The 18,974-nt window shown below is 53.6% G+C and overlaps 2 protein-coding genes across 9 annotated transcripts in view; one reads left to right on the top strand and one right to left on the bottom strand.

Moving 5' to 3' along the window:
• The window catches only part of Gsg1l (GSG1 like), a 202,696-nt gene extending 190,717 nt beyond the window's left edge, over positions 1-11,979 (top strand). The window contains exon 7 of one of the 2 annotated variants that reach the window (XM_076552022.1): positions 9,104-11,979. In XM_076552022.1, the coding sequence (XP_076408137.1) occupies positions 9,104-9,201 (98 nt within the window). In that variant the 3' untranslated portion in view covers positions 9,202-11,979. The remainder of the gene's footprint in view (positions 1-9,103) is intronic. The other variant, XM_076552021.1, reaches the window with a different exon arrangement.
• A 3,159-nt stretch (positions 11,980-15,138) lies between these two features.
• Katnip (katanin interacting protein) overlaps positions 15,139-18,974 on the bottom strand; it is a 173,879-nt gene continuing 170,043 nt past the window's right edge. For all 7 annotated transcript variants that reach the window (XM_042283313.2, XM_042283309.2, XM_076551986.1 and 4 more), the window contains 4 exons: positions 17,770-17,871; positions 17,089-17,246; positions 16,916-17,004; positions 15,139-16,464 (listed from right to left, as the gene is read on the bottom strand). In XM_042283313.2, coding sequence (XP_042139247.1) covers positions 16,406-16,464; positions 16,916-17,004; positions 17,089-17,246; positions 17,770-17,871 — 408 coding nt within the window. In that variant the 3' untranslated portion in view covers positions 15,139-16,405. The remainder of the gene's footprint in view (positions 16,465-16,915; positions 17,005-17,088; positions 17,247-17,769; positions 17,872-18,974) is intronic.

Genomic DNA, 18,974 nt, shown 5'->3' with positions numbered 1-18,974 from the left:
CATGGTTACTGTGGGCTCCAGCTCCTAGCCCAGGGCCCCCACCTCATCACCTTCCTCTCTGCCTTCCCCCTTGCCGCTTGAGGCAGCAGCTACACATGCTAAACCCGGTCCCTTCTTGAGGCCTTGGTAATTGATACCTGTGCTCTCCCTCTAAAGCTCTGTGTGGCTCACTTGGCCTCGTGGTCTGTGGACTAGTTTCCCAGGTGCTCTCCCATCCCACGCTCTTTTCTTCCCAGCATTTGTCCTTCTCTGACTTAACGTTTTATTATGCATGTGGCTCCCATTTCTTGCATCTCTCCGAGAAACACCGTGTCTGTGTCTAGAGCCCAAGTGCCCAGATCGGTGAGTAGCATACAGTCGGTGCTCACTCGCTGCCTCTGCACCTCTGCCTGTCTCCCACCACTTCCTCCCAGAGCAGCTAATCTAACATGAAGAGTTATATAAACTTTCTTTCCATTCTCCTAACTACTGCCAAAGTTGCTGCTTTTTCCTCGGTCCTTCCATGATACAGATTCTGCCACCTTCCCCCCGCCCCCCCCCCCCCGCCGGCTCCTGGGGAGAGGCTGCCTTTGAAACCTGCCTTTGGGGCTTGGCAGTGCCACCAGCTACCTCAGGAGCACATCGGGTGTGACATTGGATGGAAGCGATGCTGCCATCGGATCTGGGCATCTGCATTGTCCTCTGGGGCGATTGGGGTTTTCAGCTCATGGCTCCTGTCAAGTCCGATGCCTGGGACAAGCTTTTGACTTGTCAGGTGTGTCTGTAAGGCAGGGCTCTGCCAGAGCTCGTCGCTCTCTGAGCACAGAGGCAGCTTGTGGGAACTCTGTCTAGATGGGCTTCGGCTACAGCTGCCCTCAGAACAGCAGAGCGAATTTTAAGGAAGACTTTTTGTGGGCCCAGAGCAACTTGGCATTTTGATTAGATCAAAATCAAATTCAATAGAACACTTCCAGAGTCGCTGCCGTTATTAAAATGGAATCAGACCAGATCATATTTTCAAAATAAATATCAAGGCCAATTTGCTGGGCACAGACGGGCAAGCAGCCTGAGGACATCTGAGACCCTGCCATCTGGAGGTCAGGGGTCCCAGCTGGTATCACGCTGGGGTGGAAAGTTGAATAAAGAGTGATCTGGGGGCTGGAGAGATGGCCCAGCAGTTAAGAGCACTGGCTGTTCTTCCAAAGGTCAATTCCCAGCAACTACATGGTGGCTCACAACCATCTATAATGAGATCTGATACCCTCTTCTGGCCTACAGGCAAAACATGCAGGCAGAACACTGTATACATAATAAATAAATAAATCTTAAAAAAATAAAAATAAAAAAAGAGTGATCTGGGTTCAAGCTGGGGTTCTGCATTTTGTTTTGAGGCAGAATCTCACGATGTAGCCCAGGCTGGCCCCAAACTAGAGATCTTCCTGCCTCCACCACCTGGACTGGGATGACAGGTGTGTGGGTGTGCTCCCGCCATAAGTCTTACCTGTGCCTCTGGGGTGCACTGTGACAGATCCAGTTCAGGGCGGTTCTTGTTTGCAGCAGCCTGCCTTGGTCACAAGCTGGGCTACTCAGCAACCTGAAGGTGGAGATTGTTGCCTCTAGGACCAATCTCCTTCACCCATCTTCATGAGACATGAGCCTGAACTCGTCTCCCCAGCTCTGGACCCCTGCCCTCCCCTGGGTCCTTCCATGGCACAGCACTCCCCGGGGGCCTCGTTCCTCTTGCCTGCTGCTCACTCCCTCTCTCTGGCCCCATGGCTAACTTGCTCATTTCCACTCTCTCCCCACCAGAGTGTGGAGATTGCCAGCACAGGACCCTGTTGCTGTACCCACAGTGGTAGTGCATCGTATCCACACAGTAGGTCTTCCTGCAATTCTGGTAGTGACTTACCCTACTTGGTCCCTGCGGAGTCAGAAGCATTCTGTCTTGCAGCAAAGGAACTTGGCTCTAGGGACTGTCACTTGGCCCAGGTCACAGGCCTGACAAACTCTAAACTCTATCCAATGCTGATGCTTTTTTATTTGTCTGGTTTTTGGTCCGAGGCAACAGTATTCTAGTCATGCCTGCTGCTAAGAAGCTCTTTGGGACTCTTATTAAAACACAGGTTGCTGCAGGGCAAGGTAGCCCGTGCCTGTAAGCCAAGTATAGCTAAGGCAGAAGGTTTACAAGTTCGAGGCCAGTCTGGGTGACATAGTGTTTCACTATGTCTCAGAAGCCAAGCAAACAGAACAATCTGTACGTTTCCCTGGAGAGTCCATTCCTTGGTTTGAGATGTGTGGGACCCATGCTTGTAAAGCATGGTATGTCTTATGACAGACTCCTGAAGCCTCAGGGACAGGATGAGTGGGCCTAGCACCTGGTCCAGTCACCCCTTCTCTCTGTTGCCGTGTGTTGCTTGACTTCCCCCAATGACGAGATGGCGGGGCACTCACACCTTCTAAAAGCTTCCCAGCCTGCCGAGAATCTATTTTCCACCTTGTTACTTCTGCCTGAAGTGATCTGTCCCTGCCCTCCAACAGGGCGGTAAACAAATTGCAGCGGAATCTGGAGCTCTTGTAAAATCCAGTCGCAGTGTCTGGGAATGTCCACGACTACCCAGTGTCCCCTCATGGAGAGCTGTGCATATCTCCACGTGCTGTGAGAGCAGAAGGGAGGACATGTTAGGTTTCCATTTCTGTGACAAAACACCTTACAGAAGCAGCTTGAAGGAGGAAGACTGATCTGGCTCACGGTTTCTGAGGTGTCAATCCATGTTCACTTGGCTCTGTTGCTGTGAGCCTAGGTAAGGCAGGACATCATGTAGACCAGCACAGGGGAGAAAAGTTGTTCCTTTCCATGGCCAGAAAGTAGAAATAGTACAGGGCTCGCCCCAGTGACCCACTTTCTTCAAGCAGGCTCCACCTTCCCCAGGTTTACCCTTCCTAATAGTTTATGCAGATTTTAATTCATCAGTGAATTAACTGGATGCATTAGTTCAGAGCCCTGGTCTAATGGTCCTGGAAACACACCCACAGGCACCCTGATCTCCTAGGCATCTCTCAGTCCAGTGCATGACAATCAAGATTTCATGGTGCTTGGGAGTCCAGGGTTTAGGTGAGACTGCTCAAGTTCAAACCCCAGTGCTGACACCCTGGACAAATTACTTCCCCCGGGGAGCCTTGGTCCCTCAGCTATGAATGGTTACAGCAACAGCCAGTACCTGCCTTACAGGGTGTAGATCATAAGAGCTGGTTCCAGATGACAGGGACAGCTCTCATACCCATGCCTGTCTCTGTCCCCTCCCTGTGAGCATCTGGAAGGCAGGGAGTGGTTCTCATATGTGTGATTCAGCAGCCTGTCTGACTGGGGACATGCTTAATAAAAGATCCAAGGAATTGGTGGTTCTGGGGACGATGCACTAAATAGACTCAGCCTGATCCCAGGTGTGAGGAAGAGACCAGGGTCAGTGATGTTCAGAGGCACAGGGCCCCAGGCAAAGCAGGCTGAACACCCTTCACAGACCATGGCTCCCCTCTCTCTCATGGGTCCATGAAAGCCTGTTCTTTGTCCTGACCCTTAGTCATTCAGCAGACCTGTACCATCAGCATGGGGCCAGTGGCTGGGAGGCCACTCTGCATGCCAGCAGAGCTGGCCTTTGTCCTGCTCTGACATGCAGCCTAAAAGAAGAGACAAGGAGGAAATGGGGACCCATATTGTCAATGCCATAGTGCATCTGAAGCCTCCTCATGGTAGAGGTATGTGGAGAGTCAGGGGACACACTGATGCTGGGTCATTTAGAGCATGACAGTGTCTCTAGCTGCTGGGTCACCAAAGCCAGGTGCCTTGACATTAGCCTAATTCCTTTCTCCATCACCCCCTATATATTCTGTCTTTCTCTCTCTCTCTCCATCTTTCTCTTTCCTTTACAAGGATCTCATGTAGCTTGGGATGGCCTCAAACTCTCTATGCAGCCAGGGATATCCTTGAACTTCTGATCCTCCTGCTTCTACCTCCAGAGAGATGGAATTATAGATGTGTGTCGCCATATCCAGTGGACACGGTGTTGGGGGTTGAACTCAGCAAGCACTCTGCCAACTGAGCCCCACCCTCAGCCCTGCTGGGGGCTGATGTTGTTTGAGGTACCAGAGACTAGAGTGGGACCTTGAGGCCTAGAAGGTGGGTTTCAGAACCGTGGACGGTGAGGGTTACACATTCTAGCCACCCCCCACTGACACACACACACACACACACACACACACACACACACAGCGGCCCGCCTCCCAAAGGCCCCAGGTCCTCCCCTAATTCAGGCAGCTGAGATCCACTACATCAACCACTGGCCCACCTTTGCAGTCTCCTACCCTCCTTTTACCAGTGACAAAGTGATTCTGGGTCAAGAGAATCAGTTCCCTGTTGAGCACCCCAATTTTTCCTTGAACACATTTACAGCAGCATTGACATTCTTGGTCTTGAAGGGTCTCCCACCCTGATGAACCCATTCCGTAATTGCAGGTGTAGGCTAATCCCTTGAACTGGTGCTGGGGCAGGCCAATAGACCTTTGTGCCCTCAGGAAAGATAAAAACAGGGTGTGGCACAGAGAGATTGTGTGCTTAGGTTGGAGCAGGCCAGATGACGTGTGTGTTCATGTTTTGATATCAATTTAAAAGAAAGGGTCTGGGTGTGATGGAGCAGGCTTGTAACCCAATACACAGGAGGTTGTGGCGGGAGGGTCATAAGGCTGAGGCTAGCCTCTCAACACAGTGAGACCCTGTCTCAGAAACAAATGAACAATAACAAAGAAAATAAAAAGTAATGAATATCATGTTTCCAGAGCCTTGTACACATCAAAGACTCTGTTAAGCTTAGGGTGGGGTTAGGGTCTAAGGGGAAATTAAAACTCCGTGCTACCAACCTCCCAGGGGGCCTAAGCCAATTTCTTTCCAGCTGTAAACCTATGTTTCCCCATCTGAGAAGAGAAACCAGTCCTATCGAATACTTGAACTTCGTTATCTGCACACCGTCCAGAGACCAGGAACTTTAGGGCTTCAGCGCAGGGGCCCGCTGGGCCTTCTCACTCCTGTCTCATCCCACATCTATCTGCTCAGGCTCAGAGAGGTGAAGCTGCCTGTCAAAAGCCACACAGCTTTTAAAATGTGCTTGGGGAGCCGGGCAGCGGTGGCGCACACCTTTGATCCCAGCACTCAGGAGGCAAGGCAGGTAGATCTCTGTGAGTTCGAGGCCAGCCTGGTCTACACAGTAAGTTCAGGACAGCCAGGGCTACACAGAGAAACCCTGTCTTGAAAAACCAAGGCAAGAGATGGGGCCGAGAGTGACTCAGTTGGCAAAGCACTTGCCATATCATAAGACCCAAGACAGATGTCCCGTACTCTTGAAAAAAGCCAGGCAGGTGTGGGGGTGTGCTTGCGGACCCAGCACTGGGGGCAGGGGAGAGAGGAAAAGCTCTGGACTCACTGGATGTCAGTCTGGAACTGGTGAGCTCCAGACTCTGTGAAAGACTGTCTCAGAAAGTGGCAGAGAGAGTAAGTGAGGCAAGATACTTGACCTTCAACTCTGGCATCCACAAAAATGAGGGTGAATGCATGTGCACCCACACATAAGCACAACACACACACATATATACACATTCAAACATGTGCACACACACACATGAACACACACACACATTCGAGCATGTGCACCCACACATTAACACACACATTCACACAAGCACATTCAGGCTTGTGCACCCATCCACACCTGCACCCCCTCTACACATGAATACATATGCACGTGTACCCTCACACAGCACACATGATTGAGCATGTGCACACACACATACATGCACATTTGAACATGTTCACCTACAATTAAACACGCACACACATACACACATGTCATGTAGCTTGAGTCTGATAGAGTATGGATTTGAACCTTTGACCATCAGACCTAAGTATAGTTTTATCCCCTTAGCCCGCATCAGAGGAGGGGCTGGACAGAGAACTGCTGTGTCTCACACACACACATGTCAGATAGCATGGTGGAGGAGAGCACCCTCAAGCTTAGAAGCCCCCACCCCCTCTTCTTGGCTTCATTTTTAAAGAAAATGTCAGCTTAGGACTTGTTTGGACCAGGCCAAAGGCCAGCAGGTTATGGGCTCCCATCTGGGTATATAGATGGCCCCACCCCAGGTAAGATGCACTGAAGGGCAGGGGTAGGGATGGGAGCAGGAGCAGGGAGGGGCCTTCACCCAGGGGCCCTTCAGTGTTTCCCAGGAGAGAGAGTACAGGAAAGACCAGATCGGGGTGGGGATAGAGTGTCCAGTGACACACCAGAGGGCATTTCCATCTGGAGGACAAGGCTTGGGAAACGATAGGACAAAGTCAGGCTAGAAAACAGCCAGGCAGCACAGACAGCCCCCCCTTGGGTCAAGTCAGGCTTTGTGGCCCATAGTATCACTGAAAATATTTTAAACATGCTAATTGTCATCATTTAAAGACAGAGAGTTTTATTTTTGAAATCAGAAATTTCAGTGTCTCTGAACCTTCTGGAAGATCTGAACCCCAGATCTCCTGTGGGGATATTGGCTGGAGTGCAGCAGGCTGCTTCTTTCCCCATCACCCACTTGTGACAGGGTCTTGGGTCTAGAAGCAGAGCTGAGCTGGGATTCCCAAATCCCAGCACAAGGCCTTCTGGCTGATGATGCCCTCAAAGTGAAGGGACCAGGAGAGAAGGAGAGAAGGGAGGCGGGGGGGGGGGGGGGGGGGAGGGCTTTGCAGGGCTGATGAGACACAACATCAATGGCTCTGGGCCCTGAGCACCTCCTGGAAGGCGAGAGAATGAGGGGAGCCCCAGTCCATGGTGGGGTGACCACACAGAGTGAGGGGTCAGAAAGCCTCATTTTATCTCTAGGAGTGAGGTGGGTTCGGCCTGCTCTTCCTTAAAAACCACACAACCACTTCCTCCGTTCCCATTTGCCGTTCTGCCTGCTGGCTCCCGTGAGAGCAGCTACAGTCATTTTTAATACTCATTGAGAAAAACAGTCCAACCTTTCTATGCACCAAATATTTGCTTCTCATTAAAAGAGAGAGGAAAAAACAAACAAACAAACAAACAAACAAAAAACCCAAACACCTTTATGTTGGCAACAAGCTCATCCAAAGACTGCAACTGTTTCGTTAGCTGGGGCCAAAACAAATGTTCCTTCCCCAAGGCCAAATGATTCCAGAATGTTTGCAAAATGTTTTTCACTCCTTTAAAAACACAGCAAAATGTACAAAACACTAACATTAAGGAATATTAAAAACAGAAGGGGAGGAAAGGCAAAAGAACAAAATGAGAACCTCCTCGCGCCCCTCCCAACTGCTGCATCCAGATAGCAGCTCTTCATGGCCAGTGCCAGGGGATGGAGGAGCAGTGAGCTCTCTGTCCTGAGAGGTATGCAAGTATCAGAGGTATGCAAGTATCTGCGCAGACTCTCATCCTGATGGGTTCTCCCCAAGAGCCGTCTGACCCTGAAGGATGCCTGCTGTGCTGGAGCTCAGGGTGGAAAGCGCAGCGATTCTTGATGGAGATGGCTGGAATCAGGGAGCACTGGCCTGCCTGGCTCCATATGGCTGCCTCACTGACCCAGCTGCTGGTCTGTGATGTGTCTCTGCCCTCTCTTAGATAATATGGGGACAGCATGTTGGCCTGATAGGCAGGGGAGGATGTCAGGGCAAGCCCCCTATAAGGGGCCAGTTTGAGCTTGGTCTGGAGGACTCCACTGGACAGCAGGTGCCAGGTCACTTGACAGTGGTCTTCAACGAGTGACAGGGATGGCTTGTGCATATCAGAGAAACTTTGAAGAGGCCCCTGAGGGAAGATGTGGGTAGGTCCAAGAACTAATCTAGCACAGGGGGAGAGCGTAGGATGAGGAGGGGTCTTATGTCCTTCAGCTTGCCAGGTCTCTAAAAGCAGAGCAGTGGCGGGTGTTGGGTGGGGACAGTGTACTCGGGGTCAACTTGGGCTTACCGATGCATACTCACTGTTGGGGTGGGGCATAAAATCTAGGGGGTGTGGAATCACCCACCCCTAATGCCTTCTGGCCCATGTTCCTTCTGAGGTTCCTCCAGGCTCACGAGGAGCGTTGCAATGAGGTTGGGTGGAAAGGTGTGAGATGTAGAGCAAGGGGCTGGGATGGATGGATGGATGGGTGGAAGGATGGATGCGTGGGTGGATGGATGGATGAATGGATGGGTGGAAGGATGGGTGGGTGGATGGATGGGTAGGTAGATGGATGGATGGATGGATGGATGGATGGATGGATGGATGGGTGGATGGATGGATGGGTGGGTGGATAGAAGGATGGGTGGAGGGATGGATGGGTGGATGGATGGATGGGTGGGTGGATAGAAGGATGGGTGGAGGGATGGATGGGTGGATGGATGGGTGGATGGGTGGGTAGGTGGATGGATGGGTGGGTGGATAGATGGATGGGTGGATGGATGTGTGGGTGGGTGGATGGATGGATGGATAGATGGGTGGGTGGATAGATGGATGGGTGGATGGATGTGTGGGTGGATGGATGGATGGGTGGGTGGATGGATGGGTGGTAAATGAGGAGGGAGGACTCAGTGAATCTGCTGGGTTGAAGGGAAGGTTGAAGGAAGTGACTAGATGGTAGGGGTGGGAGGTCACTCTGATATGCACTGTCGAGTCTATGTATAGACACACATGGGTAAGGCAGACAAGATGGTAGACTGTTGGTGGGTGTGCCAGTGAGTGCAAGGGTTAGCGCCTCAATGTCTAGATTACAGGCAGATGTGGGTGTGGAAAGAGGACTGGTAGGTATGCAGTGGAGTGGAAGAGGATTATGGGCTGCAGGGGGCTGCTGGGTGGGAGGGGCACGTGTGAGTTTGGGTGGGTGGGCTGTGTGTGAGTGGGCTGGTGGGACACTGCTGGGTTGATTTGGTGACTGGCAGCTAGCACTGGCTGGGGTTCCATGTGCTGGTGAGTCAGTGGATGGTGGTGGATAGTGCAGTGTGGTGGGCTGACAGGAGCAGATGGACGCTGGGGCTGGGCCAGAGGCCAACGTGGTACGGATGGAAGAAGGCCACTGTCAGCAACTTCTGCCTTGTCTCTTGCAGGGCACCAGCCACACATGGGAGACTCCTGGCCACGGAGCTCAGCTCACGAGGCGGCAGAGCTGAACCGTCAGTGCTGGGTCCTGGGGCACTGGGTGTGATGTGACCCCAGCCAGCCCCTGCCTTCCTGCCATCACTGGCACCACCCCTCCCACAGGACATGGAAGCCTGGTCTGTGTGCTGTGGACTCAGCTCTCCTGTCACGGAGACACCAGGCCTAGACTGCCACCGCTGCCTGGGTCTTGGGGCCCCAGAGACGGGTCAGGCAGGCCTGAGGGACTGTCCAGGCTGCACAAAGACTTGGAGACAGCAGCAGCCACCACCACACTTAGGAGCCCCACCCAGCTGGGAAGTCAGGAAGGACATGGGCATTGACCACTGAATGCTGGATACCCACAGTAGGACACAAAGCCAAGCAGGTGCCCAAAGGGGCAGGGCCCTGTGGGGACAGGGAGCAGGGCTGATTGAAGGGGAGGCAGTGGCTGCCTCTGCGGGGGGTCATACAGCAGGCACACAGCAGGGGCTCAATAAATGCTTGTTGAACCTGTTCTCTTGCTATGTGTGGGCTGGCTTCCCCATCATTATCCTGCCCTGGAGGTGTGAGGCCCGGCCACCAAGGTCAGGGTCAGTCATCCATCAATGAGCTAGAGTCCAGCCTGGCCTGGGGGAGGTCAGGATGGAGACAGGTGGGCAGAGCTGCCAGGGTCCTGAGCATGGCAGGAGGAACAGACTAGGAGCTGGAGGAAGCACTGTGTTCAGGAACCTCAGCAATGTGGTACCACCCTGACCCTGGGGACCCTTTACCCTGTGTCTAGGGCCACTTGACATAAAACTTCTGACTCAGCTGCCTGAGGAAAAATAATTTCTGTCTTGACCATGAGAGCTTGGGGTCCAGAGAGGGAAGTTTCTTGCTTGAGATTAGAGTTGTCATGTGGGAGAGTGAATTTAAACCACACTCACTCCTGGTTAAATCTCCTAAGAGGCCTCATCCTGCCCTGAAGGATTTCTAGAGATTGGCAGAGCAAGGTAGAATGTGGTCTTCTTCATTTATCCACCTGTTACCCATCCACCTACCACCCATCCATTTAGCCAACATTCACTCACCATCATCTACCCACCCACCCACTCATCCGTCCACCCACCATCCATACATGATCCATCATTCATCATCCAGTCACCTGTCATCCATCTATGATTTAACCACCACCCATCCATGGATCATCACCCATTTAGCTAACATCCATCCTATCCACTATATATTCAGGATTCATCTATCTACTCATTCATTCATTTAGCAGCATGCATCTACTCATCACCCATCCAACCATCCATCCTACTCACCCATCCAGCATCCATCCATCTGTCCATCCATCCACTAACCATGAATACATCATCCATATATCTGTCTTCAATTATCCATTCACCCATGATTCAACTATCCATTTTCCACCATTGCCATTTCTCTTGTCAATTATCCACCAATTCACTGGCCATCTTCATCATCTAGCTATCCAATCATCTGTCTGGAAACAGGTGTCTTCTATTGTACCCCTACTGTGTGCCACACACTGTGGTAGGCCCTTGAGATGGGATGCTGAAGCTTCCAGAGAAGTAGACAAGTGATGAAATGGGAGATGACAGTTCAGTGCATGCATGCTGGGTGTGGTACCTGCCCTGGAGTCAGACTGCCTAGCATCGGGTCCTGTCTCCTCAGCCCCCATGGCCTTATCCTGCAGATGGGAGTCTTCATTGTATCTACCTCTTACAGCTGCTGGAGGGTGACACAGATTGGTGCCTGTGAGCACAGGGGGGCAGAGTCTAGATCATTGGAAGCACCCTGCCATGATGTCAACAAGGGGAGTTGGGGCCATGGGGCTGAGGCAGTGCCTGTTGGAGACCACCCGAAGGGTAGGTGATCAAGGAAATGACACCCAAGCCATCTTGCTGGTGTCAGGTTGTGGAGGGAAGCACAGGACACGAGAGGGCTTTCCAATGGTCCAAATGACAAGCGTGAAGGAAAAGGAGGGCTGTGAGGGTGGAAGAGGCAGGAGAGAGGACTCAAAGCTTCACAAGGGACCCATAGTTTATCCTGGGACAGCTGGGTGCTCTGTGCAGGGTGGGACTGGCCAAGATGGCCAGTCTAGGAAGTCACCCCAGCTCTGGGCTAGAGCAGATGACTAAGGCAGGACTCCCGTGTCCTTGCAGGGCCCTGAGTGAGAGGAGAGTGCTGTGGCTGAGGAAAGAGGCTTGTGGAGAGTCAGGTGGCCAACTCAGGGGCCAAGAGGAGGGACTGGCATGGGGTGAGGATGCAGGAAAAAGGATTTGAGCTTCAGGTCTCTGTCCTGTGTCAGGCTGGGCACCTGGGGGCGAAGGGTGGACCCCACACTTCTGTGTACATGCATGTCTGTGCTCGGTTATTCTTCGACTTTGCATTCACTTTGCATTCACAGTTGGTATGGGGGGCTGTGGCGGAGACGAAGTTGGCCTGGGCAGACTCCTACACAGTTATGAAGGCCCCAGAAGGCTAGCACAGGGAGCTGCGGCATTGGCCTTGTGCAAGTGGGAGTCACAGTGATGGGTCCCGAGCAAGGTCATTGGTCTGGAATCTGGGCCCACCACCAGGAACTTTGTCGGTCTTGATGGTCATCCAGGGCTTTGTGAAGTTGGTCATGGGCCCGAGGAGGCCCAGGAAATGATTTTAGTTTCAAATCTGTCATCTATTTTAATAGCTGTGTTTATGTAAATGTGTATTAGAAAACTGTACGGGCGTGTCCATACACGTGCCAAGCATTGCAGCTTAGAATGAACCACAATAGGCATTTCAGTAAAAAAAAGTTGGCTTAAAGAAAAATACTAAATAAATAATCATGCAAGTGGTCTGTGATTATGGTATGTGGGTGACTGGAATGGGGGCCATCGTCAGGAGGGAAGGAAGGGAGGATGGACACGGAGCCATGAGGCTTCAGGTCCTTCTGGGAAGCGGCTGGAGCCCAGCTGTCTCCTAGTACTGCAGGAAGACTGCTGTCTAGGTAGAAGGAAGCAGTTCCGGGCTAGTGATGCCACGGGTCTCACAGTCACCTTCTTAAGGGCTGTCTTCCTGCTGGGAGTAAACAGCACTGTGTGTCCCTCCTGGAGCAACAACCAGAAGGTGCCATCTGGTCTGAAACCTGGGAGAGGCTACAAACCACCCAGAGTCCAGGAAGGGAAGCAGAGGGCTAGTCTGAATGGGCTTAACATCCTTGCTTCACAGCCTGAGCTGGTGGATGCCTATTACCCTTCCCAAGTCTGGACCACGTCTGGCCGCTGAGCTTCCGTAGCTGACCTTGGCCAGGCTGACAGTTCACAGACACCATGCTAGGGAGTGCACAGCATCCATGCCTAGGTCTGGGTACATGACACCCTCCGCTCCCCCCCCCCCCACACACACACTAAGCACTCATCCTGGGCCTCCTTGCAGCCTGCAGGCTCCCTGATGCCCTCGCACATGTCTGTTAACTCCACTGTCCATGCGCAGAGGGACCCATGGCAGTCTTTCCCTGGCCAAAGCTGATGGGCGGGCCCCAGTCTCCATTTCTTCCCTGGTTTGTGGTCTTGATGAGTGGCCACCCTGCCACCCCACCCCCGCCACAGCACCTGGACCCGGTCACACACTCATCTCCCAGGTAATGGAAATGTCAGCTTGATTCATGGGCCTTTGCTGCCAGGCCTGAGGACAAGGCTGGCAGGAGCCACCGCTGCAAGGACGCAAGGGCTGCAGACAGCATCCTGACGTGCACTTGGACAGGCCTGGGTGTGACGCCTGCCCTGTCTCAGACTTGCGGCTGGCCCCACCTGAAAAAACGAATCACCAGAGGACCAGAGGAGGTGCATGCACAGAACACAGCCGCACACGGCGCTGCCACAGGGAAACAAGATGGAGAAACAGAACACTGCAGGAGGTTACCCATGTGACCCCACACAAGAAAGCCACAGGGTGAGGCGGGCCAAGTGGAAACGTGCAAGGAACACAGCTCCTGCCCCCTGGCCAGTCCTTATTGGACTACTCTTCACCGTGCTCCCACACTATCACCTTTGCTTTCCTGGAGGACCGTGGCCTGCTGATGGCTGTGGGCCGAGCCAGGCTGGGGGACCAGGAAGAGGTAGGAAGTAAAAGGTCTGAGGCAGGGAGAGGCCAAGCTGGTTACAGGGCCACCTGGGGTGAGTCCCCTTTCCCTTCCCTCTGTTGGGAAGGGACCAAACTAGGTGAAGAGTCTCAGAACTGGTAGAAAGGGGACCATCCTGCCACAAGGCACAGGGGTAAGCGTGGAGGGTGGGCATAGTGCTCTGTCCAGTCAATGACTCTGAGACACTTGTGGAGCAGTCAACTGAGGCCGAGCACATCCTGGAACTCGGGCAGGCAGAAGGGTGGCTTGTTGCCCTGGGAAAGAGTTCCTGCCAATGTCATCCAGCACCAGGTCTAGGCATCCTGCTCTCAAGCCTGTGCATCATCAAATGATGGTCACTAGGAGACTTAGCTAAGTGTCTCCTGGGAGGAGTGCACTGTGAGACCCAAGCTCTGGATGCTGTGACAACTCCTGGAAGGAGGTACCACTGCTGTGCAGTCTGGGTAGGGGAGCCTGGGGCTGGGCCTAGACTCCATTGAGGTAACATGGCCAGGGGGTGCTCAGGGGAAGGTGCTTTGGGTTGGGGAACAGAGGATGGTGGAACCCGCACTTGAACCCAGGTCTTCGGGCCCCAGAACCATCACGTGGCATGCAGTGTGCTGGGAGAAGGGCACCTACAGGAAATGAGGACCAGTGTCCAGCACCCACAGGCCCATTCGCCTGCAGAGGGCCTCAAGTATGCTGGTGACCCTTGGTTTTGTTGCTGTTATTATGAAATAAGGCTGCCAAGAGCTGCCCTTATGCTGGGGCCGTGAGCCGAGCAGTTTCCAGAGAGGCCTAGAGACCAAACATGCAAGAGCTGCAATGCAGGAGACAGCCCTGGGCGCTAGGGAGCATGCAGGCCTATACAAACTCCTCAGCCTGTAGCAGGTCCTCAGGGCTGGGGCCTCCTTGTGAACACTGCTGCCCCAGACCCGTCCTTCACATGTGCACCCTGCCTTGATCGCCTGGCTGTGAAGAAGATGAAAGCCAGCAGAACAAAGGGGCCACGGGGACATCTGAAGAGCACCATCCTAGGCCATTTCTCTACCCAGCCTCACTCACCTGGTCTGGGTCTGGGCTGCCACTGTGTGGACACCCTCACTGGCCCCATCACCAGATGAGGCTGCTCTGTACATTCCCACCTGAGGCAGGATCTGGGCCAAGCAGGGTCTAAGGAACCAGGGGGACAGCCTGGCCAGAGTCTGCCCCACAGGACAGAGGCCATGCTTCTTACGAGTACCACAGTGTGTGTGTGTGTGTGTGTGTGTGTGTGTGTGTGTGTGTGTGTGTGTGTGTGTGTAGGTGAGAGCCCATGCTCCTCACCAGCACCACAGTTGGGGTAGGAGGCTTTCTAGAGAACTGTAGCTGCCTGGGTTTAGATGTTGGTCTCCCTCTTCCTGTCCAAGGGCAACTGACTCTTGATGCCAAGAACCAGCAATACCTCTTCTGAAGGAGGTGGGTAAGGGCAGCAGGTGTAAGGACGACTCAGGAATCTGAAGCGGCCCCCGATGAAGCCCCGTAGTCAGACCCCTCTAGGGAGGTCACCCCTGCTCTCCTGTAGTCACTTGAGGACGTATGCACCCATTAATAGCTGCTTCCCAAGTTGCATGTCTTAGGAAGGCTACACAGCCTCTGTGTCCCAGCCCCTCTATACATAGCATGGATTAAATGGTTAGTGGCCGGTATGTAATGTATGCACCGTTTCCTGGTGTGGCAGGTGGACTCCACAGAGAAAGTGGGTTCAGGGCCATGTCCCCACCTGAAGGCAGTGAGGGAGCAAAGCTCAGACAGGCACATGCGTGAGTTTTCAGTAAGCCTCAGATCGACCCTGGCTTAGGGCTGGAGGCAACAAAGGCTCCCTCTAGCTGACCCCATCCGGTGTACCACACTCTATTCTTAATAACATCTTTTATTGATTTTGTAATAAAAAATAGACATTTATTTGAGAGTTAATGCTTGTACCAGTGCCTTCCCTCTGAGATTGCATGGAATACACTTATAAACACCCACCAAAGGTCTGCAGGGAGCACACCAAGGTCAGTCTTGGGTGTTCCAGAAAAATCCTGTGCCTACCCTGAGGACTAGAAGAAGCTGGGTTCCTCCTAAGAGCTGGTGTGATGGCCCTCCTGGGAGGCATGCGGCTCATCTGGGAGTGAGTGGAGGAGCCAGAGGCCGCTGGAGGCTACAGAGATGATGGATTCTCATCAGAGAGGCAATCCTTTCTCCACATCAGCTGGCTCCGAATGAAAACAGCTGCACAGCTGCTGGGTGTTGCCGCTCAGAGGCCTTTGTGATTCTTGGTAGCGTCAGAATGTACTGAGTTCGATACCATGGCACCGGCCCCGCTGGGCCCCGAGCCAGGAAAACAACAGATTAATATTTGGAACCAGAAATTACCCACTACTGGGAGACTGATTAGGTCCCTGATCTGAGCTTGTTCTATAGATGTACACACAGGCATGGGGCTCTGGGCTGTAGGGAGAAGGGGCAAGCCTGAGCCCAGGCCCTTCAACTCTTGACGTGTGTGTGTGTGTGTGTGTGTGTGTGTGTGTGTGTGTGTGTGTGTGTGCGTGCATGTGCGTGCGTGTGTGTGCGTGTGCGTGTGCGTGTGTGTGATGGGAGGAGAGGCAGGGGCTGAGGGCAGTTCCAGCACTCACTGTAGCTCACTTCCTCTCCTTAGCAGGGCAGAGGTCAGAGGTCACCTAGGACTAGCCCCATCGGCCTCCGGAGGCACTGGACAGATGAGGAGCTGTGACACCGTGGGTCTTTCAGCATCTGTTGCCCTTGGTGAGCAGGGCTGTGCAGCGAGGGGCATGGGCCCCATGGTCACGTACTGAGTTCTGGGCCTGAGTCAGGGGCTCCCTAGGACTGGGGTGCCACAGGCCCTGCTCTTATGGACCTCACGGGAGAGGACAGAGAGGAACCAAGTATTCCTGGTTCCCAGAAGCAGCCTAGTGTGGCAGGGGGCAGCTACCCTGTTCTTGACTCTTTCCTCTGACCCCTATAGCTCCCAAGGCCGTGATTAAAGTCCCTTGTTCCTCCATGCTCTTCCAGCCCTTGGGGTCCCAGCTGGCCAACCCTGAAGTATGAGGAACACGGGTCTGTTCAGGGCTGGTGATAGAGCCTAGCCAGCCTGGAGAGGCTCTCCCTCCTGTTCCAGTCAGCATCGCCAACGCCTTGAGGTCTCCTTTTCACGTATGCAGGTTTTGGGGCGTAAGGCTGTGGAAGCAGGACACAGGAGGAATGAGTTACACTGTCCTCGAGAGCAGTCATATACCTGGCTTGCCATTCAGGTAGGGGGAGACCTGGCTAGACTGAGTTCTGGGCATCCTTCATGCCCTAGCCCATGCATGCATGGAGTAGGCTTTACCATGGAACCCATAAGGCCTTTGTCTATGTTACCAGACATCCTTTAGCACCTAGCTCAAATGCCACCTGTCCCAGGGAGTCCTCTTGGTGTCCTTTCCTGGTTTCCCAGTGTGCCTTGCCCTCCCCTCCTGGCCACAGGGGAGGCCTGCAGCCAGAATCTGCTTCTCACTCTGGGACAGGCTCCCAGATGGAAAGAGGTGCTGTGAAGGCAAGGCAAGGCCAGTAGACCCTGATGCCTGCTCCTCCTCTACCCAGACCAAGCCTCTGACAGGGATGTGCAGGACACAGACGTGCCACCTACCTGGGTCAGCAGTGCCTGGCTTCCTCCTTGAGGTAGTGATGACCTGGTTTTCATTCATCATCTGTATGTCTTGGTCTTCCTCTGGCTTACTGCAGGAGGAGCAGACAGAAGGCCATCAGCCTCCAGGCCAGGTCCCTGCCATCCATCCTCATTAGGGCTCATTAGGGGTGTACCTGATGGTGTGTTTCTCCTGGTGACAGAAGTCAGTGTCCTCGGCAAAGAGGATGGTGTGGTGGGGCACGGTAGGCTCACATGTGGGCAGGATGCCCCCAACTAGGTGGCTCACCATGGCAAGAATGCCATTGTACACCAGCAAGTCATCCACCAGCAACTGAGAGAGAGAACAGGAATGGGGCCCCGCTCCCTCCCACATTTGCCCCACCCCCAGCAGTGTGCCCCTCTGTTGTCCCAAGCTCATGAAGACTGTGTTGACCGTAGGCCTCCCCACACTGGCATGAAGGGCACGTGCTGTCCCCTTGGGCTGCAGCTTTGGAAGCTGGGGCTTCAGTGTCACAACATGGGGTGACCAAGTGTAGAGACGGAGGCAGACTCAACCTCCGGCCCCCGGGGCTTCGGTCTCTCCACCTGGCCACCCAATTGCCTCCCAAAGCTGTGTGGTTCTAGAGGGAGCCCTGAAAGCAACATCAAGTCCAGGGCCAAGTTCAGGGCTTGCTTTGGATTATTTCAAAACTGTTCTGAATTCACGGCTCGGTGGCAGGTTTCCCTGCTCCGAGGACCAGGCATTTCCAAAGTTGCAACTGAAGACAGACACCAAACCGCAGCAAATGGTAATTGCCCACAGTCTGATTCCCAGAGAGCACAGTGATCTCCCACACCAGCCAGTGAGGACTCACGCCAAACTCCTTCACCCCTCGTTGAGGTGTTTTCGTGTAATTCCACAGTTTGATCATTGACACAGTGGTGGGCAGATCGAAAATGACATACACCCGGTTCACCTGTCAGAGAGCAAAGCTAATTAAAGCAGCTGTGTTTGGAAACAGAGCTGTGGGCGAGGCCCAGAGCACCAGGGCAGGAAGCTGGCCCAGGTGCCAGTGGCGGCACTCCCCATGTGGGAAGTCTCAAGTTCCATGCCTCTTCTCCTCAGAGCCCATTTTGAGTCAAGTCACGTGTGGTTGCGTTTGGAACAAACTGCTGAGCTGGCTCTGGGAGGGCCTGCTGCCTCCTGCTGCTGTGGCCCTCATTTAAATACTGGTCCAGAACTGAGAGCAGCCTGGCCTTCTGTTTCTCAGGTCATGTCCAGGATGGTCCCCACCTGCAGAGGCCAGGAGCGTCTCCCCACCAAACAATGTGCATGGTCCTGACCCATTTATCCTTTCCCAGAGTTACAGAGGAAAAGCCAGAGTCCTGTGCACTCCAGCACCATGGTTTCTCCCAGCCCATGTCTGCTGGGGATACCAAATGGCTAGTGCTCAGCCCCAGATCAGCACGAAAAGGCTCAGCAGCACAAAGCTTCCCTCCTCACCTGGAAGGCCAACCAAAGAACTGAGTGTGAGGTGAGACTGCTTGCAGCTCACAATGACCTGGAGACAGTGATGGCTGGGGGGGGGGGAGTGTCCTGCTCAGACCCTGAGATTCCCACTAGGAGAGTGACAGTGGCCAGAGGTGGGCAATGAACTCCTGCTTTTGGCTGGGGTCTAAGGGGTACAGGGGCTGTGTGTACCCCTTTGCACAGGTTGGCCCTGTGGTCTTTGCGAGTTGTTTCCTCCTCTGTGTGGAAAATGCCTATCTTATACTCAGTTACAGGAGTGGGAAAGGGACCCCAGATCCCACCACATTCTGCTGACAGGCTCTGACCCTGAGGTGGAGGGTGCTGATGGCCTATACCCTCTCCTGGACCTTCCTCCCTCTCTGAGATGATGGACCAGGCTCACTGCAGGGGTTGAGAGCTGGGAAAGGCAGTCAGTGGTAAGAATGACTGACTTGCTGACTGGGGCCAGAGCGAGGGCAAGGTGGCCATGCTGTGGCCATAGGCAGTGATCTAAGGCACAGAAACAGGCAAAGGAGGGGAAATGGGGAAGATGCCAGGCTGCAGCGGGCT

The sequence above is a fragment of the Peromyscus maniculatus genome, chromosome 1, assembly GCF_049852395.1.
Source record: "Peromyscus maniculatus bairdii isolate BWxNUB_F1_BW_parent chromosome 1, HU_Pman_BW_mat_3.1, whole genome shotgun sequence".
Classification (NCBI taxonomy): Eukaryota; Metazoa; Chordata; class Mammalia; order Rodentia; family Cricetidae; genus Peromyscus; species Peromyscus maniculatus.
The sequence above is the reverse complement of the archived record's forward strand: the minus strand, read 5'-3'. Positions and strand labels throughout refer to the sequence as shown.